This window comes from Chaetura pelagica, unplaced genomic scaffold, assembly GCF_000747805.2.
Source record: "Chaetura pelagica isolate M959 unplaced genomic scaffold, ChaPel_1.0 scaffold345, whole genome shotgun sequence".
Taxonomy (NCBI): domain Eukaryota; kingdom Metazoa; phylum Chordata; class Aves; order Apodiformes; family Apodidae; genus Chaetura; species Chaetura pelagica.
In genome coordinates, this window is record NW_009953962.1 from 1,822,537 (window position 1) to 1,848,666 (window position 26,130).

A 26,130-nucleotide genomic window follows, 5' to 3' on the forward strand; every position below is an offset into this window, starting at 1 on the left:
CAGGAATGAAGGTAATTCACCTCTCCCACAACTGCCAGGTGTTCTCTGGGGATGTGCAAAAGGAGTCAATAAAAAAAAAAGTACTCTAATTGAAAATACTGAAATGGCATAATCTTGATGATATATCGCATACAATATATATGATATCACAGAGTGGTTGAGGTTGGATGGAACCGCTTGAGGTCATCTGGTCCAAATCACTTTGTAAAGCAAGGCCATGCACAGCCGGTTGTCCAGAACCATGTCTACATGTTTTTTGGGTATCTGCAACAGTGGAGATTCCACAACCTCCCTGGGCAACCTGTGCTTGTGTTTGGTCACTGTCGTAATGAAAAGTGTTTCCTGATGCTCAGAAGAAACCTTTTGTGTTTCAGTTTGTATGTGTTGCCTTTTGTCCTGTAACTGGGCACCACTGAAAAGACCCTGGCTCCATCTTTGCACCCTTCCTGAAGTTATTTGTGTATGTTAGTAAGACTCCCCTTGGGCCTTCTCTCTTCCAGACTGAATAGTCCCAGTTCTCTCAGTCTCCGCTTATAAAGACAGATGCTTCAGTCCCTTTGGTTTCATGGCCCGGGTGGGACTCTGTCTCCAGTACATTCCACGTTTCTTTTGTACTGAGGAGCTCAGAATTAGAGATAAGAATAAGACTTCAGGTGTGGTCTCACTAGTGGTGAGGAGAGGGAAAGATCATCTCCCTCACCCTGCTGGCAATGCTTTGTCTAATGCATCACGGGATCCCATTTGACCTCTTTGCTGCAAGGACACATTTCTCACTTCTGGTCAACTTGATGTCCACTAGGATCCCCAGGTCCTCTTATCCTAAGCTGCTTTCCTGCTGGGTGCTCCCCAGCATGCAGTGATGCATGAGGTTTCTTCCCATGTGTAGGACCTTGCTTATCTCCTTGTTGAACTTAATGAAGTTCCTGAAGTTTCTGCAGCCTGTCTAGGTCCCCCTGGATAGTAGTTCAATCATCTGATGTATCAGCCACTCCTCCTGATTCCTCTCAGTTCATCTACAAGCTTGCTGAGGGTACGTTCTGCCTCATCATCTGGATCATTAATGAAGATATGAAACAGAACCAGACCTTGTATTCGCCCCTGGGGTACTTTGCTAATTACTAGCCTCCAACTAGACTTAGTTCCACTGATTGTCACCTTTGGGGCCCAGCTGTTCAGCCAATGTTATATATTAACAATATTGTATTATCAATACAATATAAATGAATATATGATACACAATTTGAGAAAAAAACAGAGGATGTTACATGTTTGTAGACGTATTATTGAGAAGATGACACATTTTCCTCTAAGGAGACCGAAAGACATCCCAAATGTCTTTTCATTTGCGTAATGTAAATAGCAGAGTCTTTCTACCACTATCTAGTAAGCCACTAGCTGATTAGTTCTGAAACAAGACCTTGTTGGGGCTCCCCTCCTGGGCAAGCAAAGGAGTCATGTGAGCCTGCCATGGCCTCAACGGGGTTGAAATAAGGCTGCCTCACAGCAATAATTTCCCCAAAGTGCATGTCACCATGCCTAGCGTCCCAGCAGAACCTCTTAATGTGTAGTGTGCATTCCATTTATTTGTTTTCATTGAGTATGATAGTGCATTTACAACTTACACTGAAGTATAGGGTCAGTCTGTGGTAATTCTTCTCAATGAAATTCCTCTGTTGCTTCAGCAGACAGAAAATCAGCCATCAGTGGGGTAGAATTTTTTTCCTTTCAGTCTCCGGTGGAAGTGGCACCATGACTGGCCAGAAGTATGCTACCTTTTCCAGATGGAGAAAATAACTTCTAACTAACTTAAGGTTCTTAGACTCTAATTTAAGTGAGGATGGTCCTCTATGAGAGTCTTCAGGAAAGAGGCTGGGTAAGTAAGGTAGTTGTTGATGCCAGCTTTTGCTTCTCTTCAAGTGCAGTTTGAGTACACAGGCTGAGTGAAAGGATCAAGTTGCTGCCCTCATTGGTTAAATGAGTAAGTGTATGTTGTCAGCTGATAGAGATAGTAAGAAAGACTTTCTGGTATTAAATAGCACAAATAGGCCTATCTTCTCTTTCGTTTCTGCTATGTTTGGATTTTGTGATTTTATTCTTTGCTTTTTTTTCATAGGGTAATAGTTAACGGGTTGAAACTTAACAAGTCTAAACGCCAGATTCTGCACCTAGGACAGAGTGGTGCTAAGCACAAGTATAAAGTTGAAGAGGCATGGCTGGAGAGCAGCGCAGCAGAAAGGGCCCTGGAGTTGCTGGTCACCACAGGCTCAGTGTGAGTCAGCCCTGTGTCCTGGCACCCACCAGGGCAACCCACATCCTGGGGTGCATCACACACAGTTTGACCAGCCTGTCAGGAGAGGGGATTATCCCTCTGTATTCAGTATTGTTGCAGCCACTTCTCAAGCACTGCAAGCAGCTCTGGGCCCCATGCTAATCAGGTCTTTGAATGTGTCCAGAGGAGGGCAACAAAACTGATGGAAGGGCTGGAAGGCATGTCCTACAAGGAGTGGCTGAGAACCTTAGGCTTGTCTAGTTTGGATAAAAGGAGGATGAGGGGTGACATCATTGCTCTATGCAGCTTCCTGAAGAGGGGAAGTGCAGAGGCACGTGCTGAGCTCTTCTCCCTGGGATCCTGCGATCGAACATGTGGGAATGGTTCAAAGCAGCACTGGGGAAATTTAGACTAGACATTAGGAAGCATTTCTTTACCTGGAGGGTGGTCAAACACTGGAACACGCTTCCTAGAGAGGCAGTCGATGCACCTAGCCTATCTCAGTTTAGTGCCCTTAGTGATGGGCTTTAACTTCTGGTCAGCTCAGGATTTGTCAGCTAGCTGAACTAGATGGTTGTTGCAGATCCCCTCCAACTGAAATATTTGACCTTAGTCAAGCCAACATCGAGGGGATGTTTGAGAGAACTGAGCAATATTGATGTATGTTATTCCACAGATGGAATAGCTTTTAACAATTATCCTGAATCTTTTATGTGATTGCTACTACTGTTGGGACTCTCTGGAGAAACATAAGGCATCCGTCCTTGCAAGCTAAAGGATAATGTGGAAGTTTGGGAGGAAGGAATGTCCAGATCATAACTCTGGCCACCATTAATCAGGAAAGACCTGACTCAAATTTCCAAGAAGTTTGTAACGGTGGCTCTCTTTGCCTTCTGTTCACTATGACAAATAGGTGTTTTGTGAAGTCTGGAGCAGCTTTAAAGGACAGGCTTACTCAGAACTCCTGTGACCCACAGAAGTTGGTAAGGAGTTGCCAGAGCATGGTGGTACTTACACTTTGTGGTTGGAGAGCCAGGGAGGGTGAGAATAACAGAGCTGAAACAAATTTTCTGAATATAAACCACATTCCTATTTCTGTGTCTTTGTGCAGGTCATGAGCCAGCAATATGCCCTTGTGGCCAAGAAGGCCAGTGGCATCCTGGGGTGCATTAGAAAGGGTGTGGTTAGTAGGTCAAGAGAGGTTCTCCTCCCCCTCTATTCTGCATTGGTGAGGCCGCATCTGGAGTATTGTGTCCAGTTCTGGGCCCCTCAGTTCCAGAAGCACAGGGAACTGCTTGAAAGAGTCCAGCACAGAGCTACAAGAATGATGAAGGGAGTGGAACATCTCCCTGATGAGGAGAGGCTGAGGGAGCTGGGTCTCTTTAGGTTGGAGAAGAGGAGACTGAGGGGTGACTTCATCCACGTTTACAAATATGTAAAGGGTGAGTGTCAGGAGAACAGAGCCAGGCTTTGTTCAGTGATGTCCAGTGATAGGACAAGGGGCAATGGGTGCAAATTGGAGCATAGGAGGTTCAAGGTGAATATCCAAAAAATTTTTTTTCCTGTAAGAGTGACAGAGCACTGGAACAGGCTGCCCAGGGAGGTTGTGGAGTCTCCTTCACTGGAGACATTCAAAACCCACCTGGATGCGTTCCTATGTGAGGTACTCTAGGTGACCCTGCTCTGGCGGGGGGGGTTGGACTAGATGATCTTTTGAGGTCCCTTCCAACCCCTAGGATTCTAGGATTCTATGATTCATCTCCAGTCATGAGTCCTATCTCTGGCCCCAGTATCTCTGTTTCCTGTCTTTTGACACCTCAAAGTTTATAGCTCAGGAAGACCTCTGGGTACAAAATAAAGACAGATAAGACTGGTCTGGGGATCCAGAGTGCCTAGTTGTCCACTGTTTTCCTGTTTGATTCTTATTTGATCTGCATATAGCTTTGTACCCAGCCTGTAAAATAATTAATGTTCACTTCTTGTCTTCCACTCTTTCTTTGCCTTTCCCATTGTAAGCTCTTGTATGTCATAGGCTGTCTGCCAACATTAATGTAAAAAGTTCACCATGATTCTGTGTCTTAATGACCAGTGAGCAACTCTAAAGTTAAATGATTGGAGTGAACTGGTCACCATGTTATGTTAATAATGGAAAGGAACCAAGCTCCTTGAAATTACGTTCCCCAGTTGTTGTCTGCCTGACCTGCCTGTAAATGCATTTGTTTATATCTAGATACAAAAAATATAAATACAATATGTAATACATATTTCATACCATATACAATATTATATGTTGTATAATGTACATTATATGATACATATATACATATTATATATAAATACAAGAGCTGGAGGAAAGGAGGAGTGGGGCCATTTACGGCTAAGGCATTTGTCTTCCAAAGCAATCACTATCTGTGCTGGGATCCTGCTTCCCAGGAAGTGGCTGAACATTGCCTGCTTATGGGAAGTAGAGAATAAATCCATTTTTGCTTTGCCTTTCTGCGGTGCCTTTGCTTTCCTCATTAAACTGCCTTGATTTCAATATTTGAGCTTGCCCCTTTTAATTTCTTTCCCCTGTCTGCCGAGAAGGCATGAGAGAGCAATTGGGTGGGAGCACTGACAGCCAGCCAGAGGCAACCCACAACATCTTCATAATTTTTAAATATATTTTTAGTCTTTTTTTACGTTAGTTTTGTGCAGTTACTCTATTTGTGCAGTGGTGCTTGTGTTCTTGTTTTGTGTTTATGTAAAAATCCGTAACTGTTGCGATGGTAATAGTACTAAGAGAAGAGAGCTAAAATAACCTGCAGTGCCTTGAGAATAACATCAGCAGAGCAACTACATAGCTGGCCGTCATAAACCTTGTTGTCACGTCAGCATCTAAAACCAGTCCAAAGCTTTTCTGAGAAATCTGTAGAATGAGGTTTCTTAATATAACTTAGATACCTAAAGTACTTGTTTTTAGACATGTTCTTGTTTAAGGTGTTAAATCTTTTGTAACTGCAATGCTGACTTATATCTCTTTGTCTCTTAGGATCTCTACAAATCTGCTTTCTTTTATTTTGAAGGCATCTTTTATAATGATAAAAGGTACCCAGAGTGCAGAGATCTGAGCAGGTACAGTATTTGTAGACATTGACTAAGGAAAACCTTAAGGGACAGGAAATTAATTTTTTTTTAATGATTTGTGGTGTTTTTAAGACTGGAATGTCTAGTGTAGGAAACTGGAATGGAGTTTTCTTACAGTCTTTTCATGCTGGATTGACTTTTACATGTAAGTTTAATTTCACGTGCTCTGCTTAGTCCTTCCAATCACTTCCCCCCTGTAAAGGGGATGAATGCATTTTTTTTCCCCTGCAAATTCTGTTTTGCTCTCTTGGAATGGGATTGCTGTAGAAGATGACAGGTCCTAGTCTGTACTGGCTTTTTAAAGTGCCCTCCCTAGCTGTGATGACCACCAGAAGATGGAACAATAGCTCACAGTGGTTGAGCACAAGTCATATCCATTGAGCTGTATGCAGTAGTTTATTTTAAGGAAATATGGGCTTGCTGACAAAACAATGAGATTCAGGAGGTCAAGGTGTTATAATGGACGGTATGGAAGAGCTGTGAGTTTGGGTTCTGTTCTTGTTATGCCAGACTTGGCGTGTGACTTAAGATAATTAATTATTTTGCTCCTTTCTATCCGTGAGCAACGATCTTCATGGGAGAGCTTATGATAACCTAAGCAGTCTGTAGAAGTCTCATATATAGGAAAGTGCTGAAAATCAAAGAAATTATTGGAACATTGACCAGTGCCCTTCCAGTGCTAAAGTTTAGAAATGTAAGTGTGCAGTTGTAATTTGTGTTTCTCTTTGGCTAAACAAACAAACAAACAAACAAAAAAGCTTTTTAATACTTTAGAACAAAGTTATTGACCAAGGGAGCAAAAAAGACGTGCTTGAACTCTGGAATACTGGAGAAATGTCATGGTGTCAAACACCTGACCTGAACAGGTGCCATCATGAGTATACACTCTGACTGGAATTCTTTGTGAAGCTGCCTGGTGGAGGTTTAAAGGAGGTGTTCCACAAGAAGAGTGCACAGTGCTGTAAGGTTGTGGTATTGCTGTGAAATGACCTTAAATTATTACAAAATGTTTTGAACTGTTTTGATTTTACTGTGTCCCAGTGAAGAGTTCTGCATGTCCCCCAGGACCTTCCTTTTCTGTGCATTCACAGTTTATAGTATTGCTATGCTGATGACCTTTCTGTTTTCAGGACAATTATTGAGTGGTCAGAATCTCATGACAGAGGCTATGGAAATCTTCGGTCTGATAAAATGGAGGACTACACGTTTAGTGATTTGTCCCTCAAAATTGGTTTTCCATACCTTTTTTGCCACCAGGGGAACTGTGAGCACATCATTATCATCACAGATATAAGGTAAGTAACTATTGTTTGGGAGTCCTTAGGTACTTGAAAGCAAGCCTTCTGTGGACAAGCTGCAGACACTAAATGCTGAATATTTGTTAGACTAATTTTGAAGTTATTGTTGTGGTTTAACCCTAGGTGGCAATTAAGCCCCACACTGCTCACTCACTCCCCTCTAGTGGGATGGGGGAGAGAATTAGAAGAGTAAACTTGTGAGAAAGTGAGAAAACTCATGATTTTAAATAAAGACAGTTTAATAGGTAAACCAAAAGCCTCCTTCACAAACAAACCAAAACAAGGACTTCATTCACTACTTCCCCTCAGCAGACAGGTGTTCAGCCATCTCCTGAAAAGCCAGGCTTTATCAAGCATAATGGTTACATTGGAAGACAAACCAGCACATTCTCTACCTCTTATGCCATACCATTTTACATCATGCTTAGGTCCCACACTATCCAGTACATCCTCATTAACCACCACCACCCTTCTCATCCTTTGATAATTCAGAATATCACAAAAATAATTCCCTTAGTGTATGGACCACCCCTGTGAAATACCTGTAAAATGCCCACAGAGTTAATTTAGGCAATGCCTTTGGACTCCATCTGTTATGGTGGTTACTCAGGACCGGAGAGATGGTGTGTTGCTTGGAGTGACTGGACACCCAAGACAACTCAGTACTCACTTGCACTGCTTCTTAGAAGGCTTGACCTCCATTGTTTGAAGTGGTTCCAGCTAATAGTAGTTCCTATAACATAAAACTCAAATCCTGGGTTACAACAATTTAGAGGTATTTCCAGTACAATCTCCACCTCTAGTCCATTTGAACCTGGCTGTAGAGTTTAATGTTGCAGTCGACTCCTCCGCTTGCTCCTGCTCCAGCTTGGATCTATCCCTAAACTGCATTCCCTTAGGAGTGTACCTGTTTGAAGAAGAACCTTATTTATGAGGTACAGTCCCACCAGGGGTATATTGCTGTGGCACACATTGTTGTGTGAGCCAGTTGCTTGAGGTGCACCTGTTCCAGCATGGGTTTCTGCATGGGCCAGAATATCTTCAGAGATACACCTGCTCCAGTATAGCCCTTACCACAGCCACAGTCCCTCTTAAAAGTAAACCTGTTATAGCATGGCCTTACCCATGGCTGCAGTCCCTCTAAGGGTTTACCTGCTCTACTATGGGCTTATCCATTGCAACCTGCTTTGAGGTGCTTCAGAATGACCTCATGCACAGCCAATAATGCTTCTGGGTGTGCATGCTGCAGCATGGACATATCCATAGCCACAAATACTTCAAGGTGTACCTTCTTTGCTGTGGACTTACTGACAAACGTGTCAGAAGTATTATCTGCTGTGGCACAGGCGTAGCTATGACCTAAGACATTTTGAGGTGTACCTGCTCTGGCATGGTCTTAGCACAACCATAAATGCATCACAGTGTCTCGCTTCAGTGTGAACTCATCCACAGATCACATTTTCTTTTACTCAAGTTCACACTGGAGTTCCAGCCGGTCCAGTACATCAGCACAGAAACAGCAGCAATGCTCTGGCCATCTGTCAGCCCCAGCACAAGGCCAGTGCTGTTGCCAAAATGTTCCCACACAGCAGAGTAAGATGATCAGCAGTACAGCAGTACAGTGAGCAGCAAAAGCAAAAAGCAGCCATTAATGATCACAAAACTAATTTACAGGAACGCAGGCAAGCCCCGTGCAAGCACAGGAGCCTATCAGTTAATAGCTGACCAGCAATAACAGCTATAAATTTGATCTGGCCCATTCCAGTCAAATCTGTCATTTTATCAAGCCCTTTGAGCCCCATGCTGAGCACCAAAAGAAGGACTGTCATGGTTTAACCCCAGCCAGAAGCTAAGCACCACACAGCTGCTCACTCACTCTGCCCCAATGGGATGTGGGAGAAAACTGGAAGAGTAAAAATGATAAAAATCATGGGTTTAGATCATAGTATTATTGAATTGTTTGGGTTGGAAGGGACCTTTAAAGATCTTTTAGCCCACCCTCCCTGCAATGAGCAGGGACATATTCAACTAGATCAGGTTGCTCAGAGCCCCCTGCAACCTGGCCTTGAATGTTTCCAGCAATGGCATTTCTACCATCTCTCTGGGAAACCTGTGCCAGTGTTCCACCACCCTCATAAATTTTTTTTCTTTATATGTAGTCTAAATCTACCCTCTTTTATTTTAAAACCATTGCCTGTTGTCCTATCACAACAGGACTTTGACACCGCACTCCCTGTCTTGAAGTCAGTGTGAAAAGAGAGGTTACCAGTGAAGACAGGTAAAAAAGTCGAGTACCTCAGCCACCTTTTTGTTGTAATCAACTTCTCAGTTGTGTTCACCAGAAAAGACCCCCATGCTAGCTACTATGAAGAAAATTAACTCTATCCCAGCACAAGCATTCTGCTGTTTTCTGCAAGGCTTATTTATGATTTTATTCCACATGTATGGAACAACCTCTGCGAGGAAGAAAATAACCTCCCTTGTGTTGTTTTTTTACTAATAGTGTCTTCATAAGCAGACTTATTTCTAACTAGCATAGCATGACTGTGGTATGGGAGGAGTAGCACCTACAGTGCTATGTTCTTTCTGTGCAGAGCACATGTGTGACAGATTTCGTACTGATTCTGGAGCACCAGGAAGCAGAATGCTGTTAAAAGTCTCTGGCTGGAGTCAACTGGACTTGTTAGAAGGGGCAGGAACTGAAAAGAGAATAGAGGAAGTAGTGAAAATAGTGGGTTGAGGTGGGTAGATGAGGGAGAAAAGGAGGAGATGAAAGTGATTGAGGTGGCTACCACATCAACAGGAGAACTATTGCGTATACTGGACTTAGTGCATAACAGGTGGAGAGAGCACACTGTCGTGGGTGACAGATCATTTTCAGTTCCCAGAAGCCTGATGTACCTAAGCATTGTTAGTAAATGTTGCCTACCAAGAGGAGTATAACCCAGAGAAGGACATATATGTTGCAAGTAGATGATCTCAGAGTTATGTACTTCTAAACATTCACCTGATGTTTTTGCCTGTTAGTCTGTGTAGGAGATAAAAGCTTTCAAAAGACTGTCTAAAGAAGATGGTCTGAAGACTCCTGAGTGACTGTACAAATTGAATTTACTTGACTGAAATCTACGGATGGTGCCACTAGCAGTCTGTCTCCAGGTCTTAGTCTGTTAAGAAATGTGAAGCACAGGTCTGGTCATAGTTTACACAGGAATTTAAATAAATAATGTATTTTCTTTGATGTCCATGCTTGTATTCAGATAAATTCCAGTGTGGCTGAGTCTTGATTGTGTTTTGTGTATTTATTTCCCTCAAGGCTTATTCATCATGATGACTGCCTGGACAGGAGCCTCTATCCCTTGCTAATCAAGAAACACTGGCTATGTACCAGAAAATGTTTTGTGTGCAAAATGTACACAGCCAGGTATGCTACATTCTTGATCCTTTTAAGTTGTCTTCTAGGTGCTGTTACTGACTTACACAAAAACCCTCAAAGCTGTGTATGTGTTTGATAAAATATGTGAATAATCTTCATGCAAGTATCCTGAGATGTCACTCTTTAGACAGTTGTCTTCTCCCTACCCAGGAAAAGGCCTTCTGCAGGTAGCATTCATTTGGAGGTAATTCAGTTTCACCAAAAGAACTGAAATGAAACAGGTTACTTCCTTGGCTCAGGTTCTTCTGAGAGCTCAGCTCTCCATCAGTTACTTTTGAAAATACTACTTTTGGAGGAAAAAAGCTTCATTTTTCCTCTGTGTCAAGACATGTAATTAAAATTAATTTGCCAGAAGTCAGAGAGCTTTCATTAAATCTGGCACCTAAGCAGAGGGAAGTATGGATCTTTCAAATTTTAATATTGTGAAATCTAGAGATTTTTAAAAAGCATGTAGCTTTACCCACAGGTAAACTCCTAATGCCTACCTGAAAACTCAGTGCTCTGCAGCTGTACTTGAAGGAACTTTCTGTGCTGCACAGATTTTTCTGCAGCTGAGAGAAGAGAATGTGAACTCAATGTTCTCTTATGCTCTTTAGTGCTGTTTTCTTAGACATGAGAAAGCCTTTCAACAGACACAGGCTCTACAGACTAGGATAGGCTCCCTGATTTTAGAGGTCTGAACTATTTATTGGTTCACCCACTGTCCTTTTCTTTCCCCCAGGGCAGCTTACACTCTCAGCCTCAGTTTGACACACAAGCTGTGTCCTTGTTATCTTCCTTGTTTGGCTTTAGACTTCCCTGGAATCAGGCAAAGAGCCAATTCCCCTCGTGATGGGAGCCCATCCTGGTGTTCCTAGCAGAGCCCCTAGCATCCCTTGGCAAGTCGCTATTATCTGTGAGGTATTTGGCCATAAGGGGAGGTGGAGCCAAAGGGTCAATATGAGGGAAAGATGGGATGCGGAGGGCATTACCAGAGGTGATGTAAATGCATTAAATTAAAACCAGGATTAAGCACTAAGCTTAAGTGGGGAGATGCTAAACCATGGATAGCAGAGCTGCTTTGGCTGGCTGTCCTGCATGTTCTAATCTGTCCAGATAGCATCTTTAATCACTAGAGGCCTTGAGCTGTCATGGCCTCTGAGTGCTGCCATAAATTAGTTGCTTTGTAACGTGGTAGACCCTTCTTGTACTGGCAGCAGTTGCTGTTAACTCCAGTGCTTGCTCGAGTGTGCAGCAATCCTCTCCTTGCCTTGTCTGGTATTGACACTGAATGGGTGTGGAGTCTGGAAAAGAGCTTTACTCCTGGGGTGGGAGATTACGACGTAGGTAGTACCTTGTCACTACAACATTTTTATTGATGGTAATTCCTGTCATCCCCAACTCTGAGTAAAATGTTGAGATGTTTGTTACAAAAGTGTAGAACTTGCACGGAAGCCATGTATTTTGCATGGAACTATGTATTTTGTAACCTGCAGGTGGGTAACCAACAAAGACAGTCTGGCACCAGAGGATCCGTGTTTCTTCTGTGATGTTTGTTTTCGGATGCTCCATTATGATGCAGAAGGCAACAAACTAGGGGAGTTTCTTGCATATCCTTACGTTGATCCCGGGATTTTCAACTGAAGCTGACAAGAGCCAGCATGAATTCAATGACCTAGATTGGGGAATTTATTGCTCTGGCTGTTAAAACCATCAGTTTGAGTTTGAGCCTACTGCTGGGTTTTGGGCTAGGCTGCTAATCCTCTCCCCGGAGGTGGAAAGGAGCACTTTGCACTTGACATCTTTCCAGTATGCTTCTCTAAGTAAGTAGGATTTTAAAAGATAAGTTAGCATGGGAAAATATGCTCAAACATCTAGTTAACTTCATCCTTCCAAAAGGGGCATGCTTGCATCTTAAATCTGTAAGCTACTGGTGTCCCTGTGTTCTGACTCTGAGGACTGGTTCCACGAAGGGTGAACTACGCTTCACCAACTACTGATTTGTAGCCTGTCTTTCAAGTAACTTTGTTAACTGTTTACAGCATGTGCAGTTTTAACTGTTCATAAAGTGTTGTTCATTGTGCTTTTTTTTTTTTTTGTATTGCTGTGTTATTGTGAGTAGTGTATTTTTTATTACCGAGTATTTTTTATTAAAACATGAGCAATTTGTACTTGCTAGTCTGATATTAAGTTGGAGTTCTGTTTACCAAACAAGAATATAGGTATATAGTGCCTTGCTTTTTAAAGTTATCTCTAATTCAGAGAATTTTAGTGGAGATCTTCACTGTCCAGGAAACAGCAGGTGGTTACCCAGCAAGGGAAAGACAGTTTTCTTAGCCTTCAGGCATCTGCAGGAGGGAGGGAGCTGCCCACCACAACTGTTGCCAATTGAACTGCTGGGGCTGGACTGCTAGAGGTGCTGTAGCAGTTGCTTTAAAGATCCCCTGCCATGGAACTCTGCTTGCAGCTTCAGTGTTTGCCTCTTTGTCTTCCCACAATCTCCTCCTCTTTCATCTGTCTCCTGGTAATACACAGGCTGCTCAGTCCTCTTCAGTATTGAAATTGAGATCATGTAGACAGCTGGCATGATTTCTAAAGACACACTTGCCTTTATGCCAGATGCTAAGTCAGCAATCAGTAAGTTTTTTGTGGGGGTTGCTTTTTATTTTTCTTTCTTCAGTTAGCAGTGGGGAGAAGGGAGTAGCAAAATGTGCATTTATTAGTTCATTAAACTAATTCTGCCTCAGTACGTATCTTTCACCCAACCCATTTACTCTTATTTCCAGAAAAAGTTATGGTCAAACATATTCCAAAACTGATGTCCATACATACTAAGAAATTTTGCTAAGGCCAGTCCTGTATTTCCAGCAAGGTGAGGAGAAGCTGTCCACAGTCTGGGGGTGGAAATTGAGTGCATCCTGTGCTGAACTACAAACCAGAACTCTCATTAGAAGCTGCTGTTTGTGTGTTCTGATCCTATTTCATATTGTGTGTTTCTATTTAAATGACAAAGGGAGCAAAAAGGTTACAGTAAATCAAGTTTTTGAAGATCCTTTACTTCCCAGGAGCTGTCACAGGACAGCTGGGTCTGGTCTCGATTTAATGTCTCTTTCTGAATGAGTCCTCTGAACAAAACTTAGCATGGCACCCAGCTGCCCATTCATGGTTACATTTCTATGACACCAGCTGGATATTTGTGCTCTGGCTACTTATTAAATGCTGTTAGTGATCAAAACTTCCAAGAAGTTTTATGATTTCTAATTTTGTTGATAATGCTGGTATGTGTGTTAGGTATTTGTGTTTGGGGTTTTTTTTCTCTTTTTTGTTTGTTTTAAAAACAAGACAATTAGCAATTTTTTTTTCTTATAAGTCCCTTCTTGTAATAAAGGAGATATAAGGGTATGGAGCTTGGAGATTCTTTTGAGTTACATTTAAATGAAAATTACATGAGTCTGCTGTGCCTATGCTTCCTGAACTGAGGAAAGCAAAAAGCCTAGAGTATGTAGGGGAAGCTGTTGAATCCAAAAAGCATTAACCTTAATCTCTGATGGGCTTTTTGATTTGGTCTTTTTTAAACAGTTAGTGATTAGATAGTATAAGACTTTGTAACTTATTTCAGACTTCCAGAAGGTCTTGGAGATTCTCTCCTTAGTGAAAGTTTTTACCCTGCTGAGAAGACAGCAATACAGGATGGTTTTATGTGTTGAAGAAGAGGAGAGGCCCCTCTGTGTTTACTGTTAGCACAACATTTTAAGCTGTAGTAAACTTAGCTCTTGAAGTAGCAATGCTACTGTCAAAGCTAACTCTGTTTTAAATACTGTGCGTTAATTGTGGTTTATTTCCTGTCTGCAAAAGGAATCAGCTTTATTCTTTGGGAGACTTGAGTTTGTTTGACTGCCTGGTTATTTCTCAGATCCCAGAAATTATATGTGTCTTTCAAGACATACAGCTGATGGATACTCGGGCATCTTGGAAGGTGAGATGACCATTTCTACAGCCAATGAGATTCTGTGAATATAGGTTACTTTCTGTAAACAGGCAGTAAAATCAGGCAGTTAAAGCCCAAGCAGCTGAACGGGTAGAGCATGACTTTCATGACTTGCAGCATACAATCAGGACCCTCATCTCTGCATCCATCTCAGTTTGCCCTTTGAACTGTTAGCATGGTTGACCCATTATCACTGCAGCAGTTGTGACAGACCTGTGTTAGGTGGTCGACACTTGACAATACCTGTCAAATACACAGTACCTTTTATTTTGGTGGGAGGGGTTTTGAGACAAAGGAATGGTCAAAATGGGGAGGTTCCTGTGTGAGAATTCCTGTTTCCTTTGAGTTAACAACTTTACAGGAACACTTTTGAGGGTGAAAGTGGAAGTTGTTTAATTTTCCTAGAGGCAATAAAATGCATCTAGTGACTAGCTGTGTGTAGAAGCACACAAAATCCGTTGTGCAGTAACTACTGTATGTGGTAGCTGAATGAGAATGCTGCTGGATAGTTTAGCTGTGTGGGCATGTTAGTCTCTCCTCCTAGCAGCATTCTCTTGTGACACACTAGGGATTGCCAAAACTCAAGATCTGTGGAGACCAAACATCACAGCCCTCTGCCAAGGACAACTTCGTACTCTTCAAGGGGAGCTGCCATGGCTATTGATCTTTGAGGTTTAACTTGAAGTGCCGTATGCAAGATCTGAAAGCTATTCAGTTTTGCTATTAAAAACACCTTTCACTATGCACATGGAAAGCTCTGCAAGCAATGTGAGCATTTAGTAACTACTCGTGTTGTTTTACCTTTGTTTGGGAGATTGCTGTATGCAAAATCTCAGCTACAACAGTGCTGCAAACTAGAACTTCTCTCCATGCTGCCTTTTAACTTCAGTAATCCCTAAGTGGATTCTTCTTTGTGAATATAGGCCTCAGTATTTAATCATTAACCTTTTAAAATGCATGTAGCTTGGTACTTTCATTTCCCAAGGCAGCCAGTGTGTTTGAGTGCCACTGCTTTGTGCAAAAAGCCATTTATCAGCATGCTTCTTTGGGCAGTAACAAGAAGAGCTGCTGAAGAACACCAAAGCTCTGCCCCTCTGCCGTGAGCTCACAGCCCTCTTGCACAGAGCAGTGCATAAGAATTGCGGACAGCGCTCTCAACTTAAGGCAGCCCTCTTAAGACAATGTGTAAGCAAACTATACCTGTAATTTTCCTCCTTTAATTCCTCGTAATTGCAATAATTGTCTGGGTATGTGTCCCCCACTTCACATGGACAATGTCAATCCCATAGAGGGGAGAGTGCACCGGGCTTATAAATCATCATCCTCCTCTATCCGGTGACTTTAATTTTCCATCTCTGTGCTCTCTATCTGGGATAGCACCTCTTGAGGGAGTGTGTTGGTGAAAGCAAGTACACTATATATCCTGTTAGTCCTTCTGACTTACCGCAGTTACATTCCTGAAGCCCATTTCTGTTTGTACCTTCATAAGCCCTCAATAAACCATTAATTCATGAATCTTAAATTTGGTGAATGAGGTGATTTCAGAGAGCTACACCCGTGAGAACACCCCATATAGCAACTCCTGCCCTGAGCCATGGGTGAACCCCTGTAAAACTCAGGCCAGTAGCTTTGCTCACTCTGTGGGAGGCTGCCCGTGGTGAGCGAAGCTGGTGTCAGAACCTGACTTACACCGCCACAACCTCCCAAGTCATGACAGGAGCCCAGAACTGAACACAGTACTCAAGGTGGCCTCACCATTGCCCAGTACAGGGCATGATCACTTCCCTGCTCCTGATGGCCTCAGGCATTTAAGGCATTAAAAAAACCCAAAAACACATTTCACCAGCATTTCTGTTCAAAGCTAGAAATGCCCGTGTTGATGCCAAGACAATAAAAGAAATAGTACTAAAAGACCAGACATTTGTTGTTCCAATGAATGATTTTGTCTACACAAGTCAATAACCAGGCTCTCTTAACAGTTTACATTCTTTTAATTCCATAAATTGTTAAAGACAGTGTTTTCCAACAGGTGCATCAACAGGTTGTTGATGTGAAAACACCACATTTCTGACTAGTATACTTATAATACTAAAAGCATACCATAAAGTCACATTGCAACAAATTGGCACAATGAGTTTTGCAAGAACAGAACTAACCTTGTTTAAAAAAAGTGATTAAGTATACTTGTACATTAACATTATAACAGCTATAAAAAATGCCGCTTTCAACTCCTACAAAACACAGTGAAAATACATCCCCAACAAGAGTTGAAAACTGCACAAACAGAGGTCAGTATCATAGGAACAGAGGAGGTTTTATACAAATGAAGCAACTGGGCAGTTAAAAGTATTTACACTTTTTCCTGCTATTAGCTAGACAAACATACAGTAGTCAGGTAAAAATATACTACAACTCTAAAACCTGTAACATGTAAGTACTTTGTTTTCTAACTGGAATTTTCATCTTTTGAAATGTGTTACCTGTTAATACTGGACAAACTATTGGCAAAAGTGTTTAAATATTTTAAACCAAGATTAAAGGGGGTTTTATTCCACAAAATTTAACTTTAAAATATTATGCTTATAAAATTATTTAAAACTTTCAGCAGTCTATAGATTTCAAATGCAAAACTTAACAACCCTTTTTAATTTGTACTTTAAAAAAAGACTCCAGTGGTGTCATTTGCTTTCAAAAGCTGACTCTTTTGCTGGTTTTTCAAGCTCTCTCTCTTCACCACATGTCCTAGAAACAAAAGAAAGAAAAATTACTGATCATATGAAAACACAGAGAGCTCCTGAAGCCCATTTCTGTTTGTACCTTCATAAGCCCTCAATAAACCATTAATTCATGAATCTTAAATTTGGTGAATGAGGTGATTTCAGAGAGCTACACCCGTGAGAACACCCCATATAGCAACTCCTGCCCTGAGCCATGGGTGAACCCCTGTAAAACTCAGGCCAGTAGCTTTGCTCACTCTGTGGGAGGCTGCCCGTGGTGAGCGAAGCTGGTGTCAGAACCTGACTTACACCGCCACAACCTCCCAAGTCATGACAGGAGCCCAGAACTGAACACAGTACTCAAGGTGGCCTCACCATTGCCCAGTACAGGGCATGATCACTTCCCTGCTCCTGATGGCCTCAGGCATTTAAGGCATTAAAAAAACCCAAAAACACATTTCACCAGCATTTCTGTTCAAAGCTAGAAATGCCCGTGTTGATGCCAAGACAATAAAAGAAATAGTACTAAAAGACCAGACATTTGTTGTTCCAATGAATGATTTTGTCTACACAAGTCAATAACCAGGCTCTCTTAACAGTTTACATTCTTTTAATTCCATAAATTGTTAAAGACAGTGTTTTCCAACAGGTGCATCAACAGGTTGTTGATGTGAAAACACCACATTTCTGACTAGTATACTTATAATACTAAAAGCATACCATAAAGTCACATTGCAACAAATTGGCACAATGAGTTTTGCAAGAACAGAACTAACCTTGTTTAAAAAAAGTGATTAAGTATACTTGTACATTAACATTATAACAGCTATAAAAAATGCCGCTTTCAACTCCTACAAAACACAGTGAAAATACATCCCCAACAAGAGTTGAAAACTGCACAAACAGAGGTCAGTATCATAGGAACAGAGGAGGTTTTATACAAATGAAGCAACTGGGCAGTTAAAAGTATTTACACTTTTTCCTGCTATTAGCTAGACAAACATACAGTAGTCAGGTAAAAATATACTACAACTCTAAAACCTGTAACATGTAAGTACTTTGTTTTCTAACTGGAATTTTCATCTTTTGAAATGTGTTACCTGTTAATACTGGACAAACTATTGGCAAAAGTGTTTAAATATTTTAAACCAAGATTAAAGGGGGTTTTATTCCACAAAATTTAACTTTAAAATATTATGCTTATAAAATTATTTAAAACTTTCAGCAGTCTATAGATTTCAAATGCAAAACTTAACAACCCTTTTTAATTTGTACTTTAAAAAAAGACTCCAGTGGTGTCATTTGCTTTCAAAAGCTGACTCTTTTGCTGGTTTTTCAAGCTCTCTCTCTTCACCACATGTCCTAGAAACAAAAGAAAGAAAAATTACTGATCATATGAAAACACAGAGAGCAAGACTTACTTCCAGATGAATCTGAACAGTCCATAGGAAGTGATGGTGACATACATGCAGCAGTAGATGTAGGCTGAAGAACAGAAGCAGGCAGGGATGCCAGCCCTGTGTCTGCCTCCAACCATGAAGCTAAGCTGGGAGACTTAACATCACGTTCACCTATGGGACTGGCTGTGAATGGCAGCCACTCAGAGTGGTTTGTGTTCAATTCTGGCAGTCCTCCCTAGTCTGCTGACAACTGTGGATCAGCCAAGTGGCAAAGCACTCTGGCTTAATGTACCTTACCAGTTGTAGCTTTTCTCAGTACGGGAGCATGCCACTACGTGTCCCAGACGCTAGGGTAACCTCAGGAAGCAGAATGTGTTTTTACCAAATGAGAACAGAAAGATGTCCTTAGGTACCAATCATTTGAGAAGCATGAAGTTACGTAACTTGTGTCTTCCAAAATTTCTGAAGTACATCTTCAGAAAGGTACAGACGTGTCCTGCCTCCAATTATCTAAGACAGTACAGAACTGAATAGAGAGCCCTGTTATTTCAGAAGTTTAAAAATTATTAGATAAAGTGAGCAGTAGGAACTGCAGGGATATTATGAACATTGATAATTTGTTCATATTTATTTTGGCTACTAGTTTCTCACTTCTAAGAAACTGAATATTGCAAATAAAACTGAAAAAAACTGAAAAAAACCACAAGTTTGTGTGACGGAGACACCTGTCTGTGGCTTGCTCCAATTTAGACGCATTTTTCAGCATGTAAGGTGTTCGCAAGAGGTGTTACAAAATCTGGTTTACAGCTGTTAGCCAACAAGGAGGATCCACAGAAGCTGCTCTCAAGTAGCCATGGAAGTGTTTTTGTAAAGAGGGTTTGTTTCTTCAGGTAAGTCAAAGCATGCAGTGGAGTGTAGAGTTTAAGGCAATAGCAAACACCACACACACTTCATGAGATATATGTGTATTAGATGATGACACCCCCAGTACCTCATTCATAAAAGATACATTTTCAAGTTTTACAGATACAGCTGTAATCACTAAAGTACTAAAAATATAAATTGCCTTGCCTCAAAGTTGCTTTTTTTGAGGCTCTCTATATTGAACAGCCTTTTCCCCAGGAATGTTGCATAATTATCTTAACTTTATCTGTCTTAAATTTCTTTTGAACATTGCCCATTGAAATTTCATGCATGCACTCAAATATTCTTAATTATTTTTATCACAAATTTAAAAGGCAATCTGATTGAGATTGTCTCTCTGCCACTCAAAAATCCAAACCTTCTCAGGTTCTGCAGGAACAATGAAAAGAGCAGGCCATGAAAAAATGCCTACCTGGAGAACCAGTTTAGTAGTTATTTATTTTTAAATACTTGGCCAACTATAATCTATTATTACTGAACTGCCTTACCACGGATTTCAAGTAATTCCCATTGCACTTGATTTGGCCAGATCACCTGTCTAAGCAGTGTGCTAGGCTGTGTAACCTGCTGGGAGCCTACACCTGTGCCTTTGTTATGGTCCTGTAACAAGCTGCCTGTTCAGACCAGATGCGTATCAGCATCACTGGTTGGAAACCCCTAAATGTCACTTCTGAAAGCTATGTAATCAAAAGCCAGTAGTTCTGAGGTTACCTCTAGCAAATACGAAATTCGTTTTCAGCTGAAGGGTTTGGAGTTTTTATGTGGTATGGTTTTCAACCTGTTTTTAAGTTTACCTTGTAAATAAAATGCACTATTCCACTCATTTGTAGAGTTTTAACTTGGCCAACAGCTAAAAGAAAAAATTCTGAAACTTCACAGGTCTCAGTTCCAGCCTGCTGTTTACCTGCCATTTGGGCAATTCTATCGCTACACTACAGAACACTAGCTAAAGTGGCTTGGCTATTAATTACAATACATGATTTTAAAAAAACACACAAACGGATAAATCTCATTAGCTTCATTAAGACTTGGTTCAGGCTTCTTCCTTTGCTTCCAACTTAATAGCATCATGCAGTCTAAAACACAGGAGAAAGCTTATACTTTGCCTTGTCTCACCACATGCCAATTCTGTCCTGACAGGACATCCTGTAATTTTTTTTTTTAACTCTCTACTGTGAGTGAAAAATGTTCATTCAGAACTTCAACAGAAGATTTGCATACCATTACAATTCTCTAAAGTTGAGATAAAATCTGTAAAGAAAACACTGCCACAACATGGTTAAGAAACTTCAGTCTACTGCTGTTTTATTTTACATAATTTTGCTAGAGCAGAACACAGCATTAGGCCAGTAAGATTATTAACTCACTTTTTCTTACTGCCAGCTTCATGCTTATCTTTCTTTTCCTCGGTATTCTCTCCAAGGTTTGGTGACTGGTTGGTATCTTGAGCTTCAGACCCTCCATTCAGAACCTTTGAACCTTTAAAATGAAAGGGCAGGGAAAGAAAACAGTAATGCAGGCAGCAAAACTGTGCTGTAAGAAGCCCCAGGTAATTTCTTTACCTTCACCAACTCAAACACTATTAATGTTTTCCCCTGACCTTGATACCCAGCAGCTGAAACAATACAAAAAGCAGTAACTGATACAGCTTCAACTTCTGAAAACTCTATGCAATGGGCCTCATTCCATAATTTTAATGGGAATTGAACAGTATGTGTATTCCCTGCAATCTCGAGTTCCTTTTGTCCTTGCTAAACTGCAGGTAATAGACCTAATGCTTATTTATATTCTAAGTAGTGAGAGAATGCTAAGAGAGAATGCTTCAATGGTGAATTCTACTTACCATTCTAACCTAGTCAGATAATTTGGGGGAATTTCTGATACTTCAACTGAAGAAGTTATGAGTTCCATGACTCTCATTTACTGTCAACTCTTAACAAATACGTATATAGTTAAAATACAACAAACAGTATATATAAATAGAGTAAAAGTGTTTAGTTACAGTATGAAATTGTCAAGTAGGAAAACAAAGCACTACTTAGAAGATGAATTTAGTGAAGTCTAATAAGCAGGAATATTTAACCTCTTCAAAATTTCTGTGGTGAATACATGTTTTGCTCTGGTATTACAAGCCAATGAAGTTTAATAAATAGTTGAGGAATGTCACTTTGACATCAGAATCAACAGTCCCTTTTATTTTAAGTTACAGGTTTACCAAAAATGGCTCTATTAAACTACTGTGCTACTGCAAGAGAAAAATACAATACTCATTTGAATACTTACAGACTAAACGATGCTAAAGGTATACAAGATAATTTTAAGATGGCATTCTAGTAGTTGATCTATTTAGACTTGCTCAGAATCAGTTCTGAACTTGAATGTCACAGGAGGAATTCAATGAAGCAATGCTATAATCCTTTGTTACATAGAAGACAGTCTGAAGCTGTACTTCACCTGAAGGACATACTGCTGGAATTGTGCTTTGCAGAGTTCAGCAGTTCCAATTTTTAAAGGGCAGAATCATGAATGTAGGGAACCAGAATTTCTCTTTGTAGCAAATGAAGAAATATCCATGTCCATTAAATATCTCCCTGCTCTGATAAAACTTCAGACCATTCTCCATTTCAATAGGCGACACTATGGTATTTCAGTGTGTTCTGTTGAAATCTAGTATCAACCTTACCTGGAGAATAACTTCATTAGTAGTTTCATTATGTGTAAGAAGTCTTTCAGTTTAGATTCTTTGTTAAAGTACTAGCTGTGTGGATCACTGTGTTAGGGGAAGATCTGTGTGGAACTCTACTATGTCATAGGTACTTCTTTCACCACAGAATGGTTTATCATCATCCTTGCTTTCTTAGCAGTTAAAAATACAGTAGCATTTCTACCACAGTTACTAGGAATCTATAGCATCTTCAATCACCTTAGTATCACCTTATTTACAGAAACTTGTTTACTCCAGATCCAGTTTTCTGAAACATTTTTGCTCCCAGGGTTCAAGATTAAAATAAATCTCATTTCCCTCCAGTGCTTGCAGAGATCAGGAACTAAATAATTTTAATAGATGGGAAGAACTCCTACATATTCAAGGATTCATTTGCAACACAGCTTTCCAGTGTCTCTGTCTCATTTTGTTCCTCTACTTAGAAATACAAATATTTATTTCACTGCATTTCATGTACTTAATTATTTTTTTTTAATAAATGACCTGAGTTACTGTAGAGCATGCTTACTGTGGAAAGCTTTCAATAGCACACTGTTCTTGTACAAGTGCTCACGATTAATCCAGAATAGTACTGCTGAGATCAAAATGGCCTATTTTCCCCTAAATGATAGTAATTTCTTTACTGTTAGACTGAACTACTACAGTTGCATCATGGAAGTAGCATATAAGTGATTACGAGCTGCTGCTACCCACAGTATCGTTCATGATATGGGAAGAGGCAAGTGAAGGAAATGAAGCACTTAAAAGCATAGCTGGAAATCTAGACATCCAGAGGGTACTTAAGGAATAGAAGGCAGTATGGTATTCTACAGCATGTTTAAAATCTCTTTATTCCACAGGATAATAAAGTTAGAAAATTTACAGAGAAATGAGAAATACTAAACAATTCTTGCAAAAGCCCTTCTCTTCAGGCAGTGAAGATAAAAGAGCCATGAAAAACGTTATACTCTTGAAAGTGAATGGCAATATTATTCTTGACAATTTCAGATACATAAAGGCTTTTAATAGATGGGCAGAATTCCTACATCAAGGATTTTCTGAACCTGCTCAGAAATTGAAGGAGACTAGGTCTTTTGTATGCTAAGACAGTAAAACCACAGCGTGGAGAACAGCCCATCCTTTCCCCCTGCATAAGACTAAATAAAATGCCTTTTAAGCCAGCAGAGGCCTTTGGCTGATTATACCCAGCAAACAGACAAAAACAGGCCTCCTCAGCAGCACTGGGAATCATGAGGTGACTGGACAGTCGTGGGCAGAGGTAAATGCAACAGAAAGCCAAACACCACACCGAAAAGGCAACACCCCGAAAACAAAGATGCTTCATCTCGGGGGGACTTGGGGCCATAGGCTAAGCTTAAGGAGGAAGCCAGGTGTGTGGGCATCCCATCAGTGCTTTTGGCTCAGAATTGTTTCTACCATCACCTAAAAACACTCAGAGAAATGCCCTAAAACGTCCAGTTCAAGGTCTAATTCCAGGGAAAGATACAACAAGTCAGGAAACTAAATAGCCCTCCTTCTGCCAATAAAAAGAAATCAAAAAGGTGGCAAGGGGAGGAGAAAAGACAAAATCCCAGTACACAAGACATAAATAATTGGCAGGAAAATGATACCCAATCAGGCCCTAAAAATTCCAGTCCTCCAAAACACTGGCAAAATGTCCTAAGATTAGTTCAAAATAAAAATAGGGACTTGGAGCTTACCTGTGCTGTTGGGCCAAACTGTTATCCTGTAACATTTGTGGTAGACACAGGAGCACAAATTTCCATGCTAAAAGCTGATGTGGCTAAAAAAATGTGATGTTAACAGTAACTTACCTGTTTGGTCCTTTTCCTTTTCCACTTTTTTATTTGCTCCTTTCTTCCACTGTTCTTTGGTTTTGTTGGCTTCTTCATGCTGCTTCTGCTCAGCAAGTGATTTATTTAGCACTTGAGAAAGAACAGAATCTCCTTCCCCAACCAGAAACATGGTCTTAAACTTGTTATATAGCATTGTAGATTTCTCCATAATAACCTGGCTAACTTTGAATTTCCGTATCTGAAATAAAATAAAACAATGAGCTCTACTTAGGTATTTAAATACCTATGTGCTTCCCTCATGTGCTAGATGAAATTCTTAGTTTAAGCTCAAGTCATAGACCTCTGCACTCTCTGACATATCACAGAATCATGGAACAGCTCAGGTTAGAAGGGACCTTGAAAGATCACCTGGTCCAATCCTTCATGGGAAAGGATGCCTGGATAAGATTATCATGACCCTGTCCAATCACATCTTGAAAACCTCCAGTGATGGGTTTCCACCATATCCCTTAGAAGGTTATTCCAGTGGACATTTTTTCTCACTGTAAAACATTTAGTTTTCATATCAAGATGAAGCCTGTCCCAGTACAACTTGTATCCATTGCCCTGTGTCTTCTCACGTGGCTCCTTATGAAGAGAGTCTTTATTCTCTTTGTAGTTGCCCTTCAAGTGCTGGAATACAGTGATGAGCTCCCACCCACCACTTTCTCCAAGAACAAAGGACCTAACCCCTTCAATCTTTCTTTATAAGGCAGGTTCTCCAGTTTTTTCATCATCTTCATGGATTCCTTTTGAACCCTCTCCCATCTGTCCACATCATTCTTGAATTGTAGGGTCCAGAACTGGATACAGTACTCCAGTAGTAAGTAATGCTGACAGCAGTTTAAGAAAACACACAGGGTACTTTGATTAAAACTGCAGATCTCACCTTCTTTAGAGTCAGAATCATTTCTGTATGTTTCTGAGCTTGTTGCATTGTGACTTGAAGGGAAGCAAGCTCATCAAGAGCCTCAATACACCTGTTCACATCCTGTATATAAAAAAGAAACTGGTTTGAAGACTTAACTTACATATTAACAAGCCTTAATTAACCATCCTACACATATTTTTATGCTCAGTAACACCTTCCTGTAATATTCTTAATTTGACAAGGTACTAATTTTAGAACAATTTACATAGTCAGAACTTGTAAACAAAAAATACCAGTTGCCTTTCCACTAGTTCCATAACAAAAGGCAGATACTATCTGAATAACTTAAAATAAAAAAGTAATTTTATACTTAAAAAGACAAACTCCAGTTTTACACCAGTTTCACAATTCTAGTATTTCTGTGCTTGAAACTGTTCTCCAGAGTCAGCTTGCCACTGAGGAGGTAGCAAAGCATCTTAAGGGGACTGCAGTTAATACACAGAACTACATCTTTGTGTATTTTGCAGGTAAAACTTTGATGAACAGTATGCAGAACACCCAGAAGTAATGATATAGGCTTCTGATCCATTTCTAAGAACCACTGTACTGAAGTCTTCTTTCTCTAATACTTAGTTCTCAACTTCCTTATCTTCAGCTGCTCTTGCTTATTTTACTTCCTATTTAGAACTAGTAAGATTCATCATCAATAATAACAATAATCTGCATCTTTATATAAAGTTGTAGCTCTGGTTCTCAAGGGAAATTAATATTTTTTAAAATCCCAAACAAAAACATCAGGACTATGCTCAAAAGAATTCTTACCATCATGTTTACTTGATAAATACAATTATGATAAACTAAGTGTCCTTGCTGTAGCTCTAAAACAAATGTTCTTCCAAGTATTCTAAGTTATTTGCATCATTACATCCCTGAATCAGAGGCCTCGTAGAGTTTGGGGCATTTTCCGTTTTGGGGCTTTTTACTTATTTCAGAGGAATTTATTATCTGAGTCATAGATAGAGTGATTTAATCAAGCCAAAGTTTTGAGGTAAAAGTTTTCTAAAGTTTATTTATTTAAGGTAAACTTTTTTTTCTTTGAGACAAAGTATTGGCATAGACTGAAATAAAATAGAAGAATAGGCCACAACAGAAATGAATGTTTCACTGTGGGCAAAACAGACTTGGAAAAAAATTAACTTATTACCAGCTAAGATAGATTTGAGTCGTGAGAAACAAAGACAACTGTTAAATCAACACTTTTTCTTCCTTCCTCTCCCATGCTCAACTTCACTCCAGACTCCTCAAACTACCCTGAGCAGTGCAGGGGGAGCAGGTGGTTGTTGCATCAGTTCCTCTCTGCAACTCCTTCCTTATCACATTCCCTTCTTTACTCCAGGTTGGGCTATCCCCACAGCCTGCAGTTCTTCAAGAGAAATCTTCAGCAGCAGCCTCTCCACAGGCAGCAGCCCCTTCATGGTCTCTTCCACAGGCTGCATGAGAATACCTGTTCCAGTAACATGAAGCACGCTTCTTCTTTGACCTTGGTGTTCCCTCTGCTATTTCTC

General features: G+C 40.5%; 2 protein-coding genes across 2 annotated transcripts in view; one reads left to right on the top strand and one right to left on the bottom strand.

The window, feature by feature from the left end:
- Window positions 1-11,778, top strand: part of SNAPC3 (small nuclear RNA activating complex, polypeptide 3, 50kDa) — an 18,734-nt gene extending 6,956 nt beyond the window's left edge. The window contains exons 5-8 of the mRNA XM_010001928.1: window positions 5,301-5,383; window positions 6,526-6,690; window positions 10,007-10,114; window positions 11,602-11,778. Of these exons, the coding sequence (XP_010000230.1) occupies window positions 5,301-5,383; window positions 6,526-6,690; window positions 10,007-10,114; window positions 11,602-11,749 (504 nt within the window). The 3' untranslated portion in view covers window positions 11,750-11,778. The remainder of the gene's footprint in view (window positions 1-5,300; window positions 5,384-6,525; window positions 6,691-10,006; window positions 10,115-11,601) is intronic.
- A 6,217-nt stretch (window positions 11,779-17,995) lies between these two features.
- Window positions 17,996-26,130, bottom strand: part of PSIP1 (PC4 and SFRS1 interacting protein 1) — a 41,942-nt gene continuing 33,807 nt past the window's right edge. The window contains exons 13-16 of the mRNA XM_010001934.1: window positions 24,584-24,685; window positions 23,674-23,893; window positions 20,502-20,613; window positions 17,996-18,172 (exon numbers count right to left, since the gene is read on the bottom strand). Coding sequence (XP_010000236.1) covers window positions 18,109-18,172; window positions 20,502-20,613; window positions 23,674-23,893; window positions 24,584-24,685 — 498 coding nt within the window. The 3' untranslated portion in view covers window positions 17,996-18,108. The remainder of the gene's footprint in view (window positions 18,173-20,501; window positions 20,614-23,673; window positions 23,894-24,583; window positions 24,686-26,130) is intronic.